The following is a 19434-nucleotide window of genomic DNA, read 5'->3' as shown; positions in this document are numbered from 1 at the left end:
ATATGGCTACGTGCGACAAACGCACTACACGGTCAACATGGCAGAGGTGGGTGGATATCGTCTCCAAACGCAAAACACCTGAGTTCGACGGGTGAGTTGATGGGAGATGTTATTCACTTATACCTCTCTTGTGGCCGACTGCGTTAGTGCGTCACTGTAGTCCTGATTCCTCGTCCGTCGCTGGTTCGACCCACGGGACGGTGGACTTATTATCAACTAAAAATTCCCCTCGGTAACATATATGAAAATATATTATTTCGAGGTAGAGCGAATTGGATATTAAAGGACGTTTGTAGCTTTCACGATTGTATATGAATCACGGTGATGTGATAAATAGTCATAATATGGCTACGCAGACAAACGCACTCACACGGTCAACATGGCAGAGGTGGGTGGATATCGTCTCCAAACGCAAAACACCTGAGTTCGACGGGTGAGTTGATGGGAGCTGTTATTCACTTATACCTCTCTTGTGGCCGACTGCGTTAGTGCGTCACTGTAGTCCTGATTGCTCGTCCGTCACTGGTTCGACCCCACGGGACGGTGGACTTATTATCAACTAAAAATTCCCATTCGGTAACATATATGAAAATATATTATTTCCGAGGTAGAGCGTAATTGATATTAAAGGACGTTTGTAGCTTTCTGATTGTATATGAATCACGGTGATGTGATAAATAGTCATAATATGGCTATGTATGACAAACGCACTACACGGTCAACATGGCAGAGGTGGTGGATATCGTCTCCAAACGCAAAAACACCTGAGTTCGACGGGTGAGTTGATGGGAGATGTTATTCACTATACCTCTCTTGTGGCCGACTGCGTTAGTGCGTCACTGTAGTCCTGATTCCTCGTCCGTCGCTGGTCGACCCACGGGACGGTGGACTTATTATCAACTAAAAATTCCCTTGGTAACATATATGAAAATATATTATTTCCGAGGTAGAGCGAATTGGATATTAAAGGACGTTTGTAGCTTTCTGATTGTATATGAATCACGGTGATGTGATAAATAGTCATAATATGGCTACGATGCGACAAACGCACTACATGGTCAACATGGCAGAGGTGGGTGGATATCGTCTCCAAACGCAAAACACCTGAGTTCGATCACGGGTGAGTTGATGGGAGATGTTATTCACTTATACCTTTCTTGTGGCCGACTGCGTTAGTGCGTCACTATAGTCCTGATTCTCGTCCGTCGCTGGTTGACCCCACGGGACGGTGGACTTATTATCAACTAAAAATTCCCCTTCGGTAACATATATGAAAATATATTATTTCCGAGGTAGAGCGAATTGGATATTAAAGGACGTTTGTAGCTTTCTGATTGTATATGAATCACGGTGATGTGATAAATAAAGGGTCATATATATATATATATATATATATATATATATATATATATATATATATATATATATATATATATATATATATATATATATGTGTGTGTGTGTGTGTGTGTGTGTGTGACTGTGAATCATATTCTGTTAAAACGGAATTCCATCTGATAAAAGGAGCCCATATAAATTATATATGACAAATTCCAGTTTATTCTGTGATTATGGTTATTTATGTGGATAAAAATAGCTGAATGTTTATGCTGTATTAATCTCTGGGGCAGAGATTTACCTGTAAAACCGATGTAGGATTGGTTACAGTCGAGACAAGAGATTTCATGTACTTCTGTGTTTTTGGGGACTAGCTTTTGTTGGAAGTTAATCGGGGATTTAGCTAAGGTATTTGGTGTGTAAAAGCAAAAGGGTTAGAGTTTCCAAGCGTCTGTGTCAGCGTCTTAATCCTGCCTAGGTGTGGGATTTTTATTTTGTTGTTGGGCGTCTCTCTAGTCTGGTTTTGAGAGGGATAGTAGATTATGTTAGCCTTACGTATCGCTTCCTCAATAATATGGTCAGGATACTTTAAAGATGACAGCTACTTACAGATTCCCTCAATTTCCTTTTCCAGGAAATCAGGGGGCAAATCTGTAAGGCTCTTAAGAATAAATTGCTGGCTACGCCAATCTTGAAAGAAATGTCATAATAACTAAACTAGTGAATGTATGAATGTGAAAATGCTGGTTTTCTGTATACGGTAAATTTTGAATTCTGTTGTGTTTCTAATTGTTAAAACATCAAGAAAAGGAATTTTATCGTCTGTTTCCCATTCAACTTTAAATTTGATGCTGGGCACTAATGCATTTAATTTTGGAAAAAAATCCGTTGAAATTGCCCTAAAATGTCAGGGTATCATCTACATATCTCATCCACAGCACGTCTTTAGGTCTTAATGCATTTATTATTATAGTTTCAAAATATTCCATGTATAGATTGGATAAAACAGTACTTAAAGGGTTGCCCATGCTACACGAGAATTTTTGTTTTCAGAATGACTCCAAAAATGAGAAGACGTTATTTGATACACATAATTCAACTAAGCGTATTATGTTATCTAGGGCTAGTGGGAAATTATCTGAAGAGGGGCTAATTTTTCTCTCAAAAACTGTAGAATATCCTGTACTGGTACTTTTGTGAATAGGGAATCTACATCTAAGCTTAAAAGTTTTATATTGTGAAGTGGAATATGTGCTTCTTTGAATCTGAGGCAAATCTTCAAAATGTTTAATGTGACTGGGAGAAAATGTGCTTAAGAAAGCGGAAAGGAGGATGGCTAACCACTTACAAATTATATAACTGAAACCTCCAACACATGAGAAAATAGGTCTGAATGGAAGACTATCTTTGAGTTTTGGGAAGGTCATAAAAGTAAGGTAGTTTTAACTTTATGATTTTAAATTTTTCCCTGTAGTTCAATGCTCTTGTTGTCTTTGCCAATTAATCTTACTTTTCTAAAAATTTTGTGTGGACGTTTTGGAGGGGATTTCTATATATATACATATATATATATATATATATATATATATATATATATATATATATATATATATATATATATATATATATATATATATATATATATATATATATATATAATATATATATATATATATATATATATATATATATATATATATATATATATATATATATATATATATATATATATATATATATATATATATATATATATATATATATATATGTAATTCTAATAGCCACAATGCCCTCATAACTTCTCGAATTCTTCGCGCTTTTTGGATATGCTTGTAACTACGAAGCCGAAAATATCCAGACGGAAGAAATTGAAGAGCCTGTGAATGGCGGTCGCGAGAATCGAACCCGCGTTACCATATTCACAAGGAGGTCAGGTTGCCGACCTGGCTACGAGAAGGATAAAAGTCTATTGCCTCTCGTACATACATATACCTGTCGTTTTCAGATATATTTTGTTAGAGCTGGAATAGACCCATCCTCACCATCGTAGCCAAGTGGGCAATCGTTTTTATTGCTTTTTGGGCTGAAATATATATGTAGAATCTACTGGTCACTTTTACCAGACACATATGTAATTCTAATAGCCACAATGCCCTCTTAACTTCTCGAATTCTTCGCGCTTTTTTGGATATGCTTGTAACTATGAAGCCGAAAATATCCAGACGGAAGAAATTGAAGAGCCTGTGAATTGCGGTCGCGAGAATCGAACCCGCGTTACCATATTCACAAGGAGGTCACGTTGCCGACCTGGCTACGAGAAGGATAAAAGTCTACTGCCTCTCGTACATACATATACCTGTCGTTTTCAGATATATATATATATATATATATATATATATATATATATATATATATATATATATATATATATATATATATATATATATATATATATATATATATATATATATATATATATATATATATGTATATAAATAAATATATATATATATATATATATATATATATATATATATATATATATATATATATATATATATATATATATATATATATATATATATATATATATATATATATATATATATATATATATATTACATATATATATATATATATATATATATATATATATATATATATATATATATATATATATATATATATATATATATATATATATATATATATATATATATATATATATATATATATATATATATATATATATATATATATATATATATATATATATATATATATATATATATATATATATTGAGCATGAGCCAGAGGTACTCTGTTTCAAAGAATGTAGGAATTGTCTGGAACCTACTTACTTCAGTCCTGTGATAATCTATGCCTTTTTTTTTTTATGTAACTCGATCTAGCGAGCCAGGTACACAACTCGAATTCCATACTATAAAAAATATTTCTTTTAGAAGAGATTCTGATTTTGAATTTCGTATTTCTATTAGATCTTCTTGTAAAAAGCGGGCTGTTAGCACAGCACCCATCCTCTAAGTAGAGAGTAGTCTTATCTATCCACTTATGAAAAAAAAAATGTCCATTCGTTGTGATAGCTTGATACTACACTAAAGATATTTTTTATAACCTTTAGAAAATATAACGAATCTGAGATATAAATACTTGTCCTTCCCAAACTGCTGCTTTCCTTTTCCAAGGGTTTATTATTGTAGCCATATGATCCATAACACTTCCAAGTTCGCGCAATGTTAATAAACGGTGAGTACCCCATGGAATCTACATAGATTGAGTGTATGAGTTTCGCACTTCATTCGACTGCTTGACTGGGAATGAAAGATGTAATTTATACCAACACATACGCAATATGACACATGTCTACTAATTTTAGTAAAATTTTGCTCAAACTTAACATACCGACAAATATTTTCATATACTTTTGCTCTACTATTCATCATATTACTCTTGACAAATAACTTCCTAATACAGATGCCTGTAATGCACTGCACTCTGTAGAGGAATTTTTTATTTGGTGATGTCGATGGACTTCACAAAGAGGCTGGAATTTTAGAGTTGTTATTCAGAGTACTGCTGCTCTTGACATTTTAAGTCCTATCTTTAAAGAAAGTAAACAAATAATAACACAAAGTTCAAACGACATTGTGGTAGGTTATCCATTATAAAATCGCATTAATTGCTCCTTCTTATTCATTTTTTTCATATTACAACCTCAAAATCACCTCAACATTCTCAGTTCAGTTATAGGTTGAACTTATGACCGTTGACCAGCCCTGTGAGAGCTGCTAGTCAGCTCAGAGGTTTGGTTAAACTACATTGATGATAATAATAAGACCTCCATTTACTGGAAGTTAAATTACCCCGAGCACAATTTTCTATGTGAATTGTTTAAAATGTTAACTTATATATATTTCTCTTTTCCACTAAGGAGTTAGGATAAAATTTCCACATATCATTATCCTCTCCTATATCCGGTTTTGCTATATACAATCGTAGCATCAATGTCAAGGCACTATTTGTGGCACGTCAATCATTGTCATTTCGTAAAAGGAAGAAGGAAAGACGAGCAATACAATGTCACTGAAGCATCATCTTCGTCCTTACGGGCTCTTTGACTAATGAATTGGATTACGATAGCAAAAACGATAAAAAAAGATGCAATCTCACTATATGTGGATGGATACCATTGGGTAGCAAACCAATATTGTGTAGGATGCGTGGATTAACGGTCAGTATAAGGAATGGAGCAATTAAAAGTGCAAGAACTCCTAGGAAGATCAGTAGAACTCTTGTTGTCATGCAGTAAGAAGGGGTCAGCAATGCAAATCGATAGTAACAATATTCGTGAGCAATCAGTGAGAGTTGAGCAGCAAATGGTCTTTTGTCTGTAACAAACTTCACAACTCAGAAAATTGCATTAAATCTTAATTCGCTACTCTATGCAATATCTTAGTTCCAGACAATGTATGGTAAGTACGATAAATGTGTGAAATATTACCATTAGACTTATAAACGAAACCTTATAAAATGAGAAAACAAAAGGAATATTATAATGAATTTTCAACAGAATGATCGCTAGTTTTCTTCTCTGAGTCGTTCGACCACTTTTAATCTCAAATGGAATGCTGTTTGGGTTTAAACTAGTTGTTGGGCTGAAGGATGATGGTCCATTGTATAACTAAGTAACTGACCTAAACAATCGGCCCTTTGTAGAAGCCATAACCACAACAGACGATTTAAGTTGGTAAAGCCCCAGTCTCACTAGAGCTTGCGACTGCTAGAGACCACCGGCGACCTCTAATACTAGTGATCACCTGCGATGGTCTGCGACTTAATTCAAGAAAATGCTTAGCAGTCACATATAAATATACTTCTGCGATTATCGTATGACAGGTAGTTGACAGTCGTGCGACAAATCATTTGTAATCGTACAATGGTTACACGATTGTGTAAGACCGTCTACGATTACTGATGAATACCAGCGACCTGTCATGCAGCCATCACAAGATCACTTACGACTTCTAAAGATTATCTGTGACTAGTGAAGATACACAAGGATCATCGTGCGATTTTTGCGATCACTGATGATTTGAAAAAGACCAATGGCGTTGGGGTATAAATAAGGACTTGTTGTGAAATAGTTTAATTTTGAAGGAGGCAGTCGAAGTGTCTGCAACTAATAATGGCTATGGCAGATGTGACTTCAGTTGCAACAAGAAGATGCTGCTGTGCTAGCATTGCTTTTACAGTGATGTGCGAGGAGACAGCAATGAAGACAGCAAAAATATTGGGTTCACCGTTGGATTACCAGAAGAGTTCTGTTCGGCAACTATGAAAATTTAATGGCAGAACTAGAGAGGGAGTCGCAAGGTGACTTCAAGAATTTCCTAAGGATGGAACCAGCTGCGTTCCATGAGCTTGTTCAACAGGTAACTCCAAGTTTAATTAAACAAGATACCAGGTTTAGGAGACCTCTTGAACGTGGTTTGAGGCTGGTTATTACGCTTCGACACCTCGCATCTCGACCAGCTTCCAAAATGAGCAAACCTGTATATAAAGAGTGGCCTTTGGTAAACAAGATTATATAGCCTGTTGTCACATGGTCATCAGCAGTCTTTGGTGATTGTGCGACAGGTCGCTAGCAGTCATATGATGATCACAAGACTTTGAAAAGACTATCTACTGTACAACCAAATGTAGAAAAGATCAGCAGCGACCAGTTAAAGATTATTAGAGACCTTTGTACGACAATCACACGATTACCTAGAATCCTTTGAAAACCACTAGCGACCAGCTTGACTGCAGGAAGGTGTTTGTGCCAGTTCAAAAACCTCTCTACAACTGGAATTGGTCCCATGATCTAAAAAGATTACCAGCCACTACCGAAGGCCACTGGTGACTGCCAGTGACAAGTCGTGCAACCTTTTAATGATTGCCGAGGACCAGAGGTCGCCAACTGGTCTTTGGAGGTTGTAAACTGTAGTGGGACTGGCCAGTTTTGCGTAGAATGCATTTTGCCTCGAAGGAAGCAGGATTTAAAAAAACTGTACATGTCTCATTGCTGGCAACAGTATTGGACTACATATAGGTTCATGATTCCAGTAATTTTAAGTATTTTTAGTATGTACATAGGGGACATTCCTAATTGATGTCATTCCTGTGAGGTTTATGGGGTATCTTACCTACTATATAGTCAAATTCTAAATTCTATTGGCATTCGCTGATCGTTGCTTGCACCGAATGCCGGTGGAATTTTGAATTTGATTGTATGATAAATTATTTCTTATTCTGAAAGAAGAAAAAAAAAAATGTTTATATCGATAAAAACAATTCTTTTCTGTTTCAATAAGCACTGGAGCAACATTTCATTGACTTCTGTGAATATAGTACACTGACTGAGATAAAAAAAAAATACATAGAAAACTAGCCTAGAACTGTGGCCAGCACTTGAGCCTAACTACCGATCTGTACCTGTATCAAGGTTGCCTTCACGTTTACTGATCTCTCCTGACTTGGTCCTTAATTTTCAAACCCTAAACAAAGAACTACAGATAATATACTTTGCATAAGTAGAAACGTGTTTGTCGGGTGGTCTGTTGACATTATGTAATTTTATAATGGTATATGTCCAAATACTGATTGTTATATGGTGTTGCACAGGCAAAAAGGGTGTCGATGTTTTGTAATAAATATTGCATGATGTCTGATGGGCTTTTATTTAGTAATCTTTATATATATTTTGTATCATTTAATTTCGAAAACTAGAATACTGCAGTTTTAGTATGCTAATTGAAACTAAAGAGAGGAATACCAAGCCTCGCAAATATAAGACTTTTTCAAATAGCTCAAGTTTTAGTTTCAGAATTTTGAAGTGACAATTTCACTATTACCTTCAAAATGCTCCGCCATTTTAACAATACTTAGCATGGGGTTCAATGGTAAACTTCAAGGCAACAGGACTCTCACAGATTAGTATACTTCCTTTGTAAATGGGATTTTTCAAGAGAAAAGTTTGTTTCAATAAGACGAAATACTATTCTTGGGGTGAAAGATAGACTTAAGTAAACTAAGGAAAAAACTTGGATTTATTTATAATCATGAATATGTTCAAAGATGTGAAAGTGAGAAAAGAGTTTGATGATTGCATCTTTACATATGCTCACAGTTTAGGGGACTGCCTAGTGTGTAGCTGCAAATTTCATGTTAATAACTTGATATCTTAAGTCCTTCATGCTGGATAACAGGAGAAGTAGTTGTTAACTTTTAAATGACCTATTGATGAGCTACTGCTGGAAAAACTTGCAATCAAGGTTGACTCCACTAACCTCTTCCTGATGTAATCATTTGATGCTCCTGGCACAGAAGAAATCTAGGCAGATATGGTCAGGGAAAAGCATTTGTTAAATAAAATCAACAGATACTTATGAAAAATAATTTAGAAAAAATTTAGGCTGCTAGTTCTCAGTGCTATTCAGCTATCAATGCATAGGCTACTTCAAAGAGTAATGTTTTCAGTTTTGTTGATAAAGGAGTAGAGATGATGCAGGGTACATGGCAGTGTAGAGGGTGTTGAAGCAAAGAAGAGTGGGAAGCTGAGACCAAAAGTAATGAGTTTTAGCATCTATGATGAGGATGATGATGTGGCTAATGCACTAGTTGAAAGAAACCACTTTCTATAGTCTATCCCCGATGTAAGGGCGAACATAAAGTTGCTGTTTATTAAGCCTGCTGCGAATGGAGCTCCCAGCTTCATTCTAAGTTGTTGGCCTTGAAACATGGGAATGGTGATGAGGTTGCCTTATGGTGGAGAATATATATATGTGAGAGGTACGTGATAGGTATCATTTGCTGACCTGCTTCTATTGTCAGAAGGATTGCAAAAAAAAAAAGCTGATAGAGTCTGTGGTAACAATGATGTTAATCACATTACAAATGAATGCTGCAACTTGAGTGAGATAAAGTGTCTATATTAATTGAGGCAGATAAGGCCAGACACTGAATTCTTGTGAACTAGGGAAACTGTAAAGGTTTGGAAGTGGAAATAGTGAAAGTAGCAGCAACTGACGATCGTTGATATAAATGTTACTATCTTAAAATGTGGACTTGTAAATATTCAGTCTGTCGGTAATAGTACACTGAAAATTAGAGAGTTGATGAATGAAAAGTCTTTTGAACTGTGGTTAAATGACCATGATACTGCTAAGATGAATTAAATGACACGTGATACACTTTCTTTCACATTCCGAGAGAAGATAGGCAGGGGGAGAAGTTAGACTTTGTTAATAGCAGCTGTTCTCATCTAAACAGTATAAAGAGCACCATGGTGCTTCAAATACTTAGATCGGTGGATCTCCTTTATTGTTCTCTATAGACCTCCATGGTCAAATGGTAATGCTTCTACAGAGAGTAGCATAATTCTAGAAATGGGTGAAACGACTACTACACAAGCCTATATCTATTGGGACTTTAATCTAGAGAAGGATGATCCAAAAAGCCATAACACGGTTATCTTTAATGAGTTAATGGAATCACATCAATTGATTAGTAGTACTGAGTGTGCAACAACCTTGACTAGACATACATTAGATCTTCTTATAAGTGACTTTAAAAATAACAGTGAATGGGATATTAGTGTGGAGAAGTACACCATATCTCCAATACACAGAATCAACTTTTAGAATACCAGTACTGAAATGCAATGTGATAAAGAAAAAAGGTTTAAGGACAGGTCGAATTTTTTCTTGCATGGTTTTATTAATGTAGTGATTTAGAGACTAAATGATGATATTAATGTCCCTTGTGATCATGTAACCTTGACCTATTAAGGAAGACTGATTCTTGAATGTTTATAACTGAGTGAATAAAAGTGAATATGTGCCCATTACTAGAGAAGTGCATAATCATTATGGAGATTACCTTGCCTCAGTGGTGAGATTCTGAGACTTAAGAGGAAAAAAAAATGTAAAGAGGACACACAGTGTGGGTTAAATACTGGAAGCACATAGAAGAACACAGAATAATTAAAAGCCATTAAAATTGTCTAATAAAAAAAGAGGAAAACTGAATTTTATTATGCTACGTGAATAGGTTCTCATGCGGCACCTACCTCCGCAACATACTGGTCCCTACTTCCACGACACCTGGATCGCATGTGGCTCTTGGGCCATGGTTCTCATGCCATTCTCCTTAGCAACACATCAACCCGGCAGGATGGCGCCGACTTCCAGGACACACCTGACCTTCATCTTTACAAAAGACACAAAGTCTAAAATTGAATGCATGTGCAGTATTGGTCTATTAGTTTCTATGCCAATTTCCTGGCCGCTGATTGGTCAGCAGTTCATACAAATACCACTGTAGTTTGCTAGTAAAATATCATTCTCAAGATCGATGTCTTCTCAATTATCATCCTGCTGAAATGGTGACCCCATCACACCAACACCCAGCAAAGATGCGAGAGGTGTCCAGTGATGACACATCACCCTCCCCTTCTGCCATCCCCGCTGATACCATCGCCTAAGTCAAGCTTCCAACCTTCACACCAGCTAATACCAACACTTGGTTCCATGGAGCTAAAGTCATGCTTCGAATCAAGGGCATATGGTCCTCAATGACCAAGGCAGATTACGTTCTCACCACCCTGCTGGGCTACCTCTTTCCACCAGCTAACAGAGTGGCTGGAGGCTAAAGGTTCCGATGTCGTCCAGTACGAAGACCTGAAGGAGGTCCCATTAGACAGATTCACACCATCCCTAGCCATTCGTGTACAACAGATCTTCCATGTAGCAGAGCAACCCTTAAGTGATCACTGCCCATCCGCTGCCCTTCTCAAGGTGAGAGCCCATGCCTGTCTTCCTCCTGCAGCAGATGGTTCCCCAAATCAATTGACATCATCAAAGCACTCTGGCTGCAGTGCCTGCCAGCGTCAGCAAGGGCAGCACTCACCAACATTGGAGACATACCCGACGATGCCCTCGCCACTCTAGTTGACAATCTGACGGACGCCCATGCTGTTGCACACCGCTGCCATGCCCAAGCCTTCACCACCCTTCAAGGAACATCCAACCCTTCAGTGACAAACTTCTTAATGCCACAGAGGCCACCATGGCTGTCAAACCCTTGCAAACTTCCAGGACAAACCCTTGCTGCCCACTCCGCCTTCAGAAACCCAAGGGAACCAACTACATGTAGCAGCAATCGACACCGCTTCAGCTTTTCCAATACCACAGAACATTCGGCCCTACCGCCAAGAACAGCCTCTCAGGATGCCCATGGCCAAAAAACACGTGAAACGGCTAATGCCACTTCTGGTAGTCATAGCAGGTGTGTACCCCTCAACCAGGAGTTATACTAATGTAGATGAATCTAACTGTAATCCTGACATATCCAATCTTACATGCTCTATCAACACCTCTGTCTTTTTTATCCTTGATTCTGCCACAGGTACTCTCTTTTTGGTCAACATAGGGCTTGCCATCCCTTTCTGCCTGCATCCAGTCGACCAACCAAACACCCACAGCCATCTGATGTCCGACTCACAGCTGCCAATGGCTTTCCCATCCTTACCTTCGGTCAGAAGCGTCTTGCCCTTAACCTCGGTGACAGAAAGTACCAATGGCGGATTATCGTCACAGACATCTCAGTAACTCCTCGGGGCTGACTTCTTGGCACACCACCAACTGCTCATGGACGTTGTCAACAGGCACCTCGTCGATGCCACCGATCTGTCCACGATGCCCATCAATGCAGCACCCGCAGAACTGGCCCTCCACATCACTGATTCCAAAGACAATTCTGCATACCTGCTCGCCACATACCCAGATGTTTTCAAACCTGGACTACGGCAATCTCATCAAATCCCTGCCAAGCACAGTATTTTACATCACATTAAAACCTCAGGCCCTCCCATACACTCCCGTTTCCGATGCCTACTACCCGAAAAACTTGCCGCTGGAAAGAAAACCTTCTCAGAGATAGAAAAGATGGGTTTGTGTCAAAAGGCATCCAGTCCTTGGGCATCTCCCCTCCTCATAGTAACAAAACAGGATGCACCCTACGTGAATGCAGAGACTCACAGAAGGCAAAATGTAATCACTGAGGTTGACCACTACCCCCTCCCTAATATCACAGATGTGACCACCTTCACGGGGCAAAAATCTTCTCAAAGCTGGACCTTCTCAAAGGTTAATTCCAGGTCCCCATGAATCCCGAAGACATCTTGAAGACCACCATCACAACACCCTTCAGCACCTTCACCCTCAATTACTCCTGCTTTAGCCTTCACAGGAGCTACTTTTCAACAATTGATGGATGGCATCCTGGGAGAGCTTCCCTTCTGTGTCTGTTACATCGATGATATTTTGATTTTCTCTGCATCAAAGGAAGAGCACCTCCAACACCTGCACACCGTCCTCCAATGCCTGCAAGAAAATGGCCTCATCATCCAGTATGACAAATGATTCTTCACCACCAAGAGGGTAGAGTTCTTGGGGCACCTTATAACAGCTGAGGGTGTCCAGTCCTTGTCCAGAAGGTCGCTGCCATCAGGAAGTTCCTCACCCCACCACCATCAAGGGTCTACAAGAATTCCTCAGAATGGTAACTATTATCATCGCTTTTTACCCGACATTGCCTCAACCTTGGCCCCACTCCACGAAGTCCTTAAGGGCAAGTCCAAGGCCCTCACCTGCGGATCCCCGCAGGAAGCCGCCTTCACCTCCATCAAAAACACCCTCACAAAGGCCACTGCCCTCTCTTTCTCTGCACCAGGTCATTCTCTACTGCTTTCCATGGACGCCAGAAACATAGCCACATGAGCCATTTTGGAGCAGATCATCCACGGTCGTCCTTGATCCCTCGCCTTTTTTAGCAGGAAACTCAGCAAGACAGAGACAACTACTCTACGCTTGACCACGAGCTCCTGGCGGCATACCTTGCCATCAAACACTTCCAACACCTTGTGGAGGGCACGCCTTTCACCCTTCAAACTGACCATCTACCACTAGCGCATTCTATAAACTGACAGTTCAATGCCTGATCACCCCGTCAGCTCCTCCATTTGTCAGCTATCACTGAATTCAACTGCACCCTTCATCACATTCCTGGGAAACACAACCCCGTCTCTGATGTCCTCTCCAGAATCTCCATTGATGCAGTACAGATCAGCCTCAATTACAAGCAGCTGAGGGCCAAGCAACAGCGGAACACAGAGCTCAATGCCTGCAAGGCCTCCTTAACGTCTTTACAATGTCACGATGTCCCCCTCAACGACAACAGCCCTATCTCTATCCTCTGTGATATTAACACTGGCTGCCCATGCCCATGGATCCCACAGGCACTTAGACATCATATCTTTGACATTGTCCACAGTCTGGCACACCCTTCAGGATGATCCAAAGCCACCCTCCTGAAGGAGCACTTCTGGCACTGCATATCGAAAGATGCAAAGTCACAGGCCCGTAAATGTTCTTCCTGCCAGCTCTCCAAAATCCAGCATCACACAAATTGAGGTGTGGGCTTCTTTCATCAACCACAATGGTGTTTTACCCATGTCCACATGGACATTGCAGGCCTTTTCTGCGCTCCGAAGGACATCATTGCCTACTCAAAAGATGGCCGGAAGGCGCCCGTATGATGGAGGCATCAGCAACAGCATGTGCCAGTGCTTTCCTCTCATCATGAGTGGTCAGATTCAGCGTACCCAATCATATTACCTTCAACAGAGGTGCTACCTTCATGTCGCAGCTCTGGACATCCCTAAGCTGCTTCCTTGGCACCCAGTTGCATCACACAACTGCCTACCATCCCAAATCCAATGGTAAGGTTGAGAGGTTCCACTGCACCTTGAAAGCAGCCCTGATGTCACACTGCAACTTCTCGACCTGGTACTCACAGCTTCCATGGGTCCTCCTCGACCCTCGTACCACACCTAAAGAGGGCCTTGACCTGTCAGCAGCCAAGATGGTGTATGGCGATCTGCTTATGATACCTGATGAATTCTTCCCCAACAATAATACCTCACCCAACACCATCAGACTCCGGACCTTCATCAGAAAATTGGCCTCTGACCAACCATTCTATAAGCCAAATGACAAGACCTTTATCCCCTAGGATCTACATACTGCAACACATGTATTCATCAGAACCAATGCCGTTCGACCATCTTTAACCCAGTCTTTCACAGGCCCCTACCACATCATCGACTGCAAGCAGAAAGCCTTCCCCATCGACATCCACTGCACGACAGATTGGGTTGCCATCGACCACCTGAAACCAGCGTGCTTGCCAGCGACATTACTCCTCCAGTCCAGTTTTCAAGGGCGGGACGCCCTCTGCACTGCCCTGGTCAACTTTCAGGGGGGTATTGAGCCATGTGAATAGGTTCTCACTCTGCACCCACTTTTGCGACACCTGGATTGCACCTGGCGCTCAGACTGCAGTTGTCACGCCATTCTCCTTAACAACATATCAAGCTGACAGGACGGCGCCGACTTCCATAACACACCTGATCTTCATCTTTACAGATGACACAAAGTCTAAAATCGAATGCATGTGCAGTATTGGTCTGTTAGTTACCGTGTAAATTTGCTGGCAATTCATATAAATACCCACTGTAGTTTGCTAATAAAGTATCATTCTCAAGATCGACAACTTGTCTCACTTATCATCCTGCCAAATTATCATCCAAGAAGTGGGAATGGATGTGAATGAATTATATAGATTTCTGGATTTCTTAACTGGAAACCTAAAAGAAGAAAGGCTCCCGAAGGTTTCAGAGACCAAGAACTAGCTTATAATTATCTAGATTTTTTTAAAGATAAAAATTTTGAAATTGTTGTCACTTTTGTTGAAACATCTAATCAGATAGATACTGTACCAAAATTAACAAAAGACAAGCGAACTTTAGTGGCGTAACTAACGGTGATGTTATTGGGATTATTGAAGGTGCAGAAAACAAACTGAGCAACTTATCTGACGCCAAGATTTGAATTTGTAGGAGTAGAACATTTTTCTTGCTTTGCTGGTATTATATAGTGAAAGTTATAAATGTCAGTATCTTTGAATGAAAGTTCCTTATAGCTGAGGAAGTTGGTGTTGTGAAACCATTCTTGAAAGGTGCACTTGATCATCAAAATTTAAATCAATATAAGCCTGTTCAAATTCATCTTTTATGTCTAAAATGTTAGGATATGTTATTGTTGATAAACTAATTGGTCATCTGGATAGGGTAAATTCTTTACCGAATAGTCACTCAGCTTATAGACAACTATATCCTGTAGACACTTCAGTATGCTTTGCTGTAAATAACCTACTAGGAATGATGGATGAAGGCAAATATAGTATTTTGATGTTGTTCTGTCTCAGTGCTGCTTTGATACAGGTGTACATGAACATTTTCCAAATGATTTGGGTGGACTTTTGCAACTTTATCGTAATCTGCCTAAGATACAGCTTAGGTAGTTGCAAAATATACTAAACTGGATGACAAGACTAATAAAAGGTATTGCACAGCACAATAGCATGATGCCTTTATTGTTTGAGAACCCTTTTAAAGCTAGCATAAAGTTTACAATAGGTGTAATGATTCATCAAACTATCAAGACTGAGTGTCCAAGATATTTGAATGGATTGATGAATACTGTAAAGCCAATAGATATAGTCAACACAAGAGTAGCTACATATGGTCTCAAGTTACTTGAGCCAAATCAAATTTAAATGTAGGCTTCAAAGCCATTAAATTTGCAGCTTCAGTGCCTTAGAATAAACTCCCACTTAATAGTGTGGATTTGCCAATTAATATGGAGTACCCCATATGAAAAAATCTCAGAATGTTTCTGCATCATTTTGTATATGATGAGGTGAGTTTGCGGGTCTCACAGAGTACCTTGGCGGAGTGGATTGAATTGAATTGAATATAGAATATAGGCCAAGGGCCAAGCACTGGGACCTATGAGGTCGTTCGGTGCTGAATTGGAAATTAACAGTAAAAGGTTTGAAAGGTGTCACAGAGGGAAAACCTCGCAGTTGCACTATGAATCAATTGTTAGGATAAGGTGGAAAGTAAGAAGGAAGAAAGAGAATATGAAAGGAGCTACTGTAAAAAGAACGAAAGGGGTTGCAGCTAGGGGTCGAAGGCACGCTGCAAAGAACCTTAAGCAATGCCTACAGTGCACCACATGAGGTGTACTGACGGCACGATCCCCCTAAGGGACTTTGGCGGAGTGGGACCCTGGGAAAAAAAAAAGAATAAACAGTAAACAGTAAATGGTAGTGCTAAACTAAGCAATAGCATGAGCATTTTCAACTGTATAACTGAAGAGAGCGCCTGGCATGTTACAGGTTTTTACATCACGTTTGCATTTATTCCTATTAACAGCAACCTTCCTGTTCCTCCCGATAAACTTTATTGCAGTTGTATTGCACCATACTCTATAAACACATACCCGTCTTCCACTTTTAGTTTGTTCCAGTTGGCAATACACTGGTAGAATATTGGCAGCAAACATCCATCCTATAAACAGTGCTTCATAACATTGTTGGGAGATTTTCCAGTCTCTAACCTTAGGTTAGTTGAAGTACAGTAGATCCCAGTGCAGCATATGTAAGTTATCTTGTACTGTCCTGGTATTTGAATCAGAGTTAGAAAGTTATAGAGCAGTGCTAAATTAGAACTTTTGACACCAAGTCCTTTCTCTCCATTTAGAGACGTTCTGCCTTGTGAGTAAATAGTCTAGGATGCTTTAGAGTACATGAAAAATTAAATATACAAAATTCATGCTAAATCATTAGTCATTGTGTAATAAAATGCATAGATTGATAAAAATTATTTCAACTGAATGCATGAAAAAAAGATATATATAATATATAAGATATATATATATATATATATATATATATATATATATATATATATATATATATATATATATATATATATATATATATATATATATATATATATATATACGTGGTACCTTTTGTTTGAAAATTTTTCATGCATTTCCAGTTGAAATCATTTGCATCAATCTATATTTATTACGACTTCTGGCTCTTCCCCGGGCTGAAGACTGTGTTCAAACAAACCCATTTTGCCCCTGTAGAAGAGATCAAGGCCAATGTGATGAGGGAGTTAAGGGGCCTCAAGAAGGAGGGCTTTGCCGAGTACTTCCATGGATGGCAGACGCGAATGCAGAAGTGCATTAACTCTGTGGGGGACTACTTTGAAGGGGACAAGGCGTAATTTCTTCGAAGATTTTTTAATAAAACTATTTTGAGATAAGTATGTGTGTGTGTGTGTTAGTGTTTGTACATATATATATAATATATATTACAGTATATATATATATATATATATATATATATATATATATATATATATGTATATATATTATATATATATATATATATATATATATATATATATATATATATATAGTATATATTCTTATATATATATATATATATATATATATATATATATATATATATATATATATATATATATATATATATATATATATATATATATATATTTATATATATATATATATATATATATATATATATATATATATATATATATATATATATATATATATATATATATACATATATATATACATATATATATATATATATATATATATATATATATATATATATATTTATATATATATAGTATATATATATATATATATAGTATGTATATATATATATATATGTATATATATATATATATATATATATATATATATATATATATATATATATATATATATATATATATATATATATATATATATATATATATAGAGGATATATATATATATATATATATATATATATATATATATATATATATATATATATATATATATATATATATATATATATATATATATATATATTATAATGTGTTATAATATATAAAACCATTTTACAAATATGATATTTGTCTCTGTGAAGATTTTGATGTTTTGCTTGCAGATTCGTCATTTTTGTGAGATATGATAATATGATCTTAAAATGTCTTTTTTTTTACTGATAAATTGTGTATCATGTGATTCTGAAATATGTTTTGATATTTTTTTTTTATTTGTTTAATATATTGTGCAGTATATTAAAACGAATACTGAGTGTTAATGCCGAGTAGAGAGAAAAGTTAAGATTCTTGTCACTTTGCCACATCCTGTAGTGACACAGGTGTTTGGGGTGAAGGAAGAAAGGCAAGGGCCACTTTGCTTATCGTTGATGAGTTGACAGTTATTTGCCAAATGATTGTTACACATTTGTTCTGTGTGCCTATTCTGAGGTTAATATCTTTGTCTATGTCTATTATGTTTCCATAATCTGAGTATAAAAGGATGAGGAAGTGAGAGAGTGAAGTTGACATGTTGACAGCCAACCCAGAATTTGGTCCAAAATACTTCTTTCTATTTGGTCAGGTGGTTTGAGTGAGCGGATGATGTCCATCATACAGACAAGAGCTCTGGCATATTTCCTTCTGAGCCTTAGAATTCTCTGTGTGTATTCTTTGTGTATTCTGTAGAAGAGGAATAAGGTGTTCTGTGTATTCCCTATGTGTATTCTTTGAGTATTATGGGAAGGCTTGAAGATAAAAGAGGTGTACTGAATGAAAAACAGTCAGTTATGCAAAGGAGTTGCTGGCATAAGGCCTCTCTCTCTCTCTCTCTCTCTCTCTCTCTCTCTCTCTCTCAATTACCATTCATGTATAAGGGAGTTATACTGGTTGCTCTCCTATATGTATAAGTTTTGATAAATTCACCTACGAAGTGTATACATTTTGTAATAGCGATCTAAGGTATTTATATTGTGTTTTACTACTTTCTGTTGAAGAAGGTAAGATTCTTACTTGATATGTTTTGTGCTGTTATTGTGATAGAGAATTATTATTTTGATAAGAGGTGGATAATATCTCTTTTAGTGAGTTCTAATGTGCCTTGCTGCTAACTGTACTTTACTAAGTACATATCATTGTGACTTGGCAGTGTTGTATTTGAGAAAGTCTTAGAAAGACGTGAGTTTAGCCTTTTTTTTTAAAGTGAAGGTAAT

The 19434-nt window shown here is 37.6% G+C and overlaps 1 protein-coding gene across 1 annotated transcript; it reads left to right on the top strand.

Moving 5' to 3' along the window:
* Positions 1-12047: 12047 nt before the first annotated feature.
* LOC136842327 (uncharacterized) lies at positions 12048-13753 on the top strand. Its single transcript, XM_067109586.1, has 3 exons — positions 12048-12545; positions 12837-13131; positions 13428-13753. The coding sequence occupies exons 1-3, from the start codon at positions 12048-12050 to the stop codon at positions 13751-13753; spliced, it is 1119 nt and encodes a 372-aa protein (XP_066965687.1).
* The last annotated feature ends 5681 nt before the right edge of the window (positions 13754-19434 follow it).

The sequence above is a fragment of the Macrobrachium rosenbergii genome, chromosome 10, assembly GCF_040412425.1.
Source record: "Macrobrachium rosenbergii isolate ZJJX-2024 chromosome 10, ASM4041242v1, whole genome shotgun sequence".
Taxonomy (NCBI): Eukaryota; Metazoa; Arthropoda; class Malacostraca; order Decapoda; family Palaemonidae; genus Macrobrachium; species Macrobrachium rosenbergii.
This window is presented reverse-complemented; position numbering and strand designations above follow the sequence as displayed.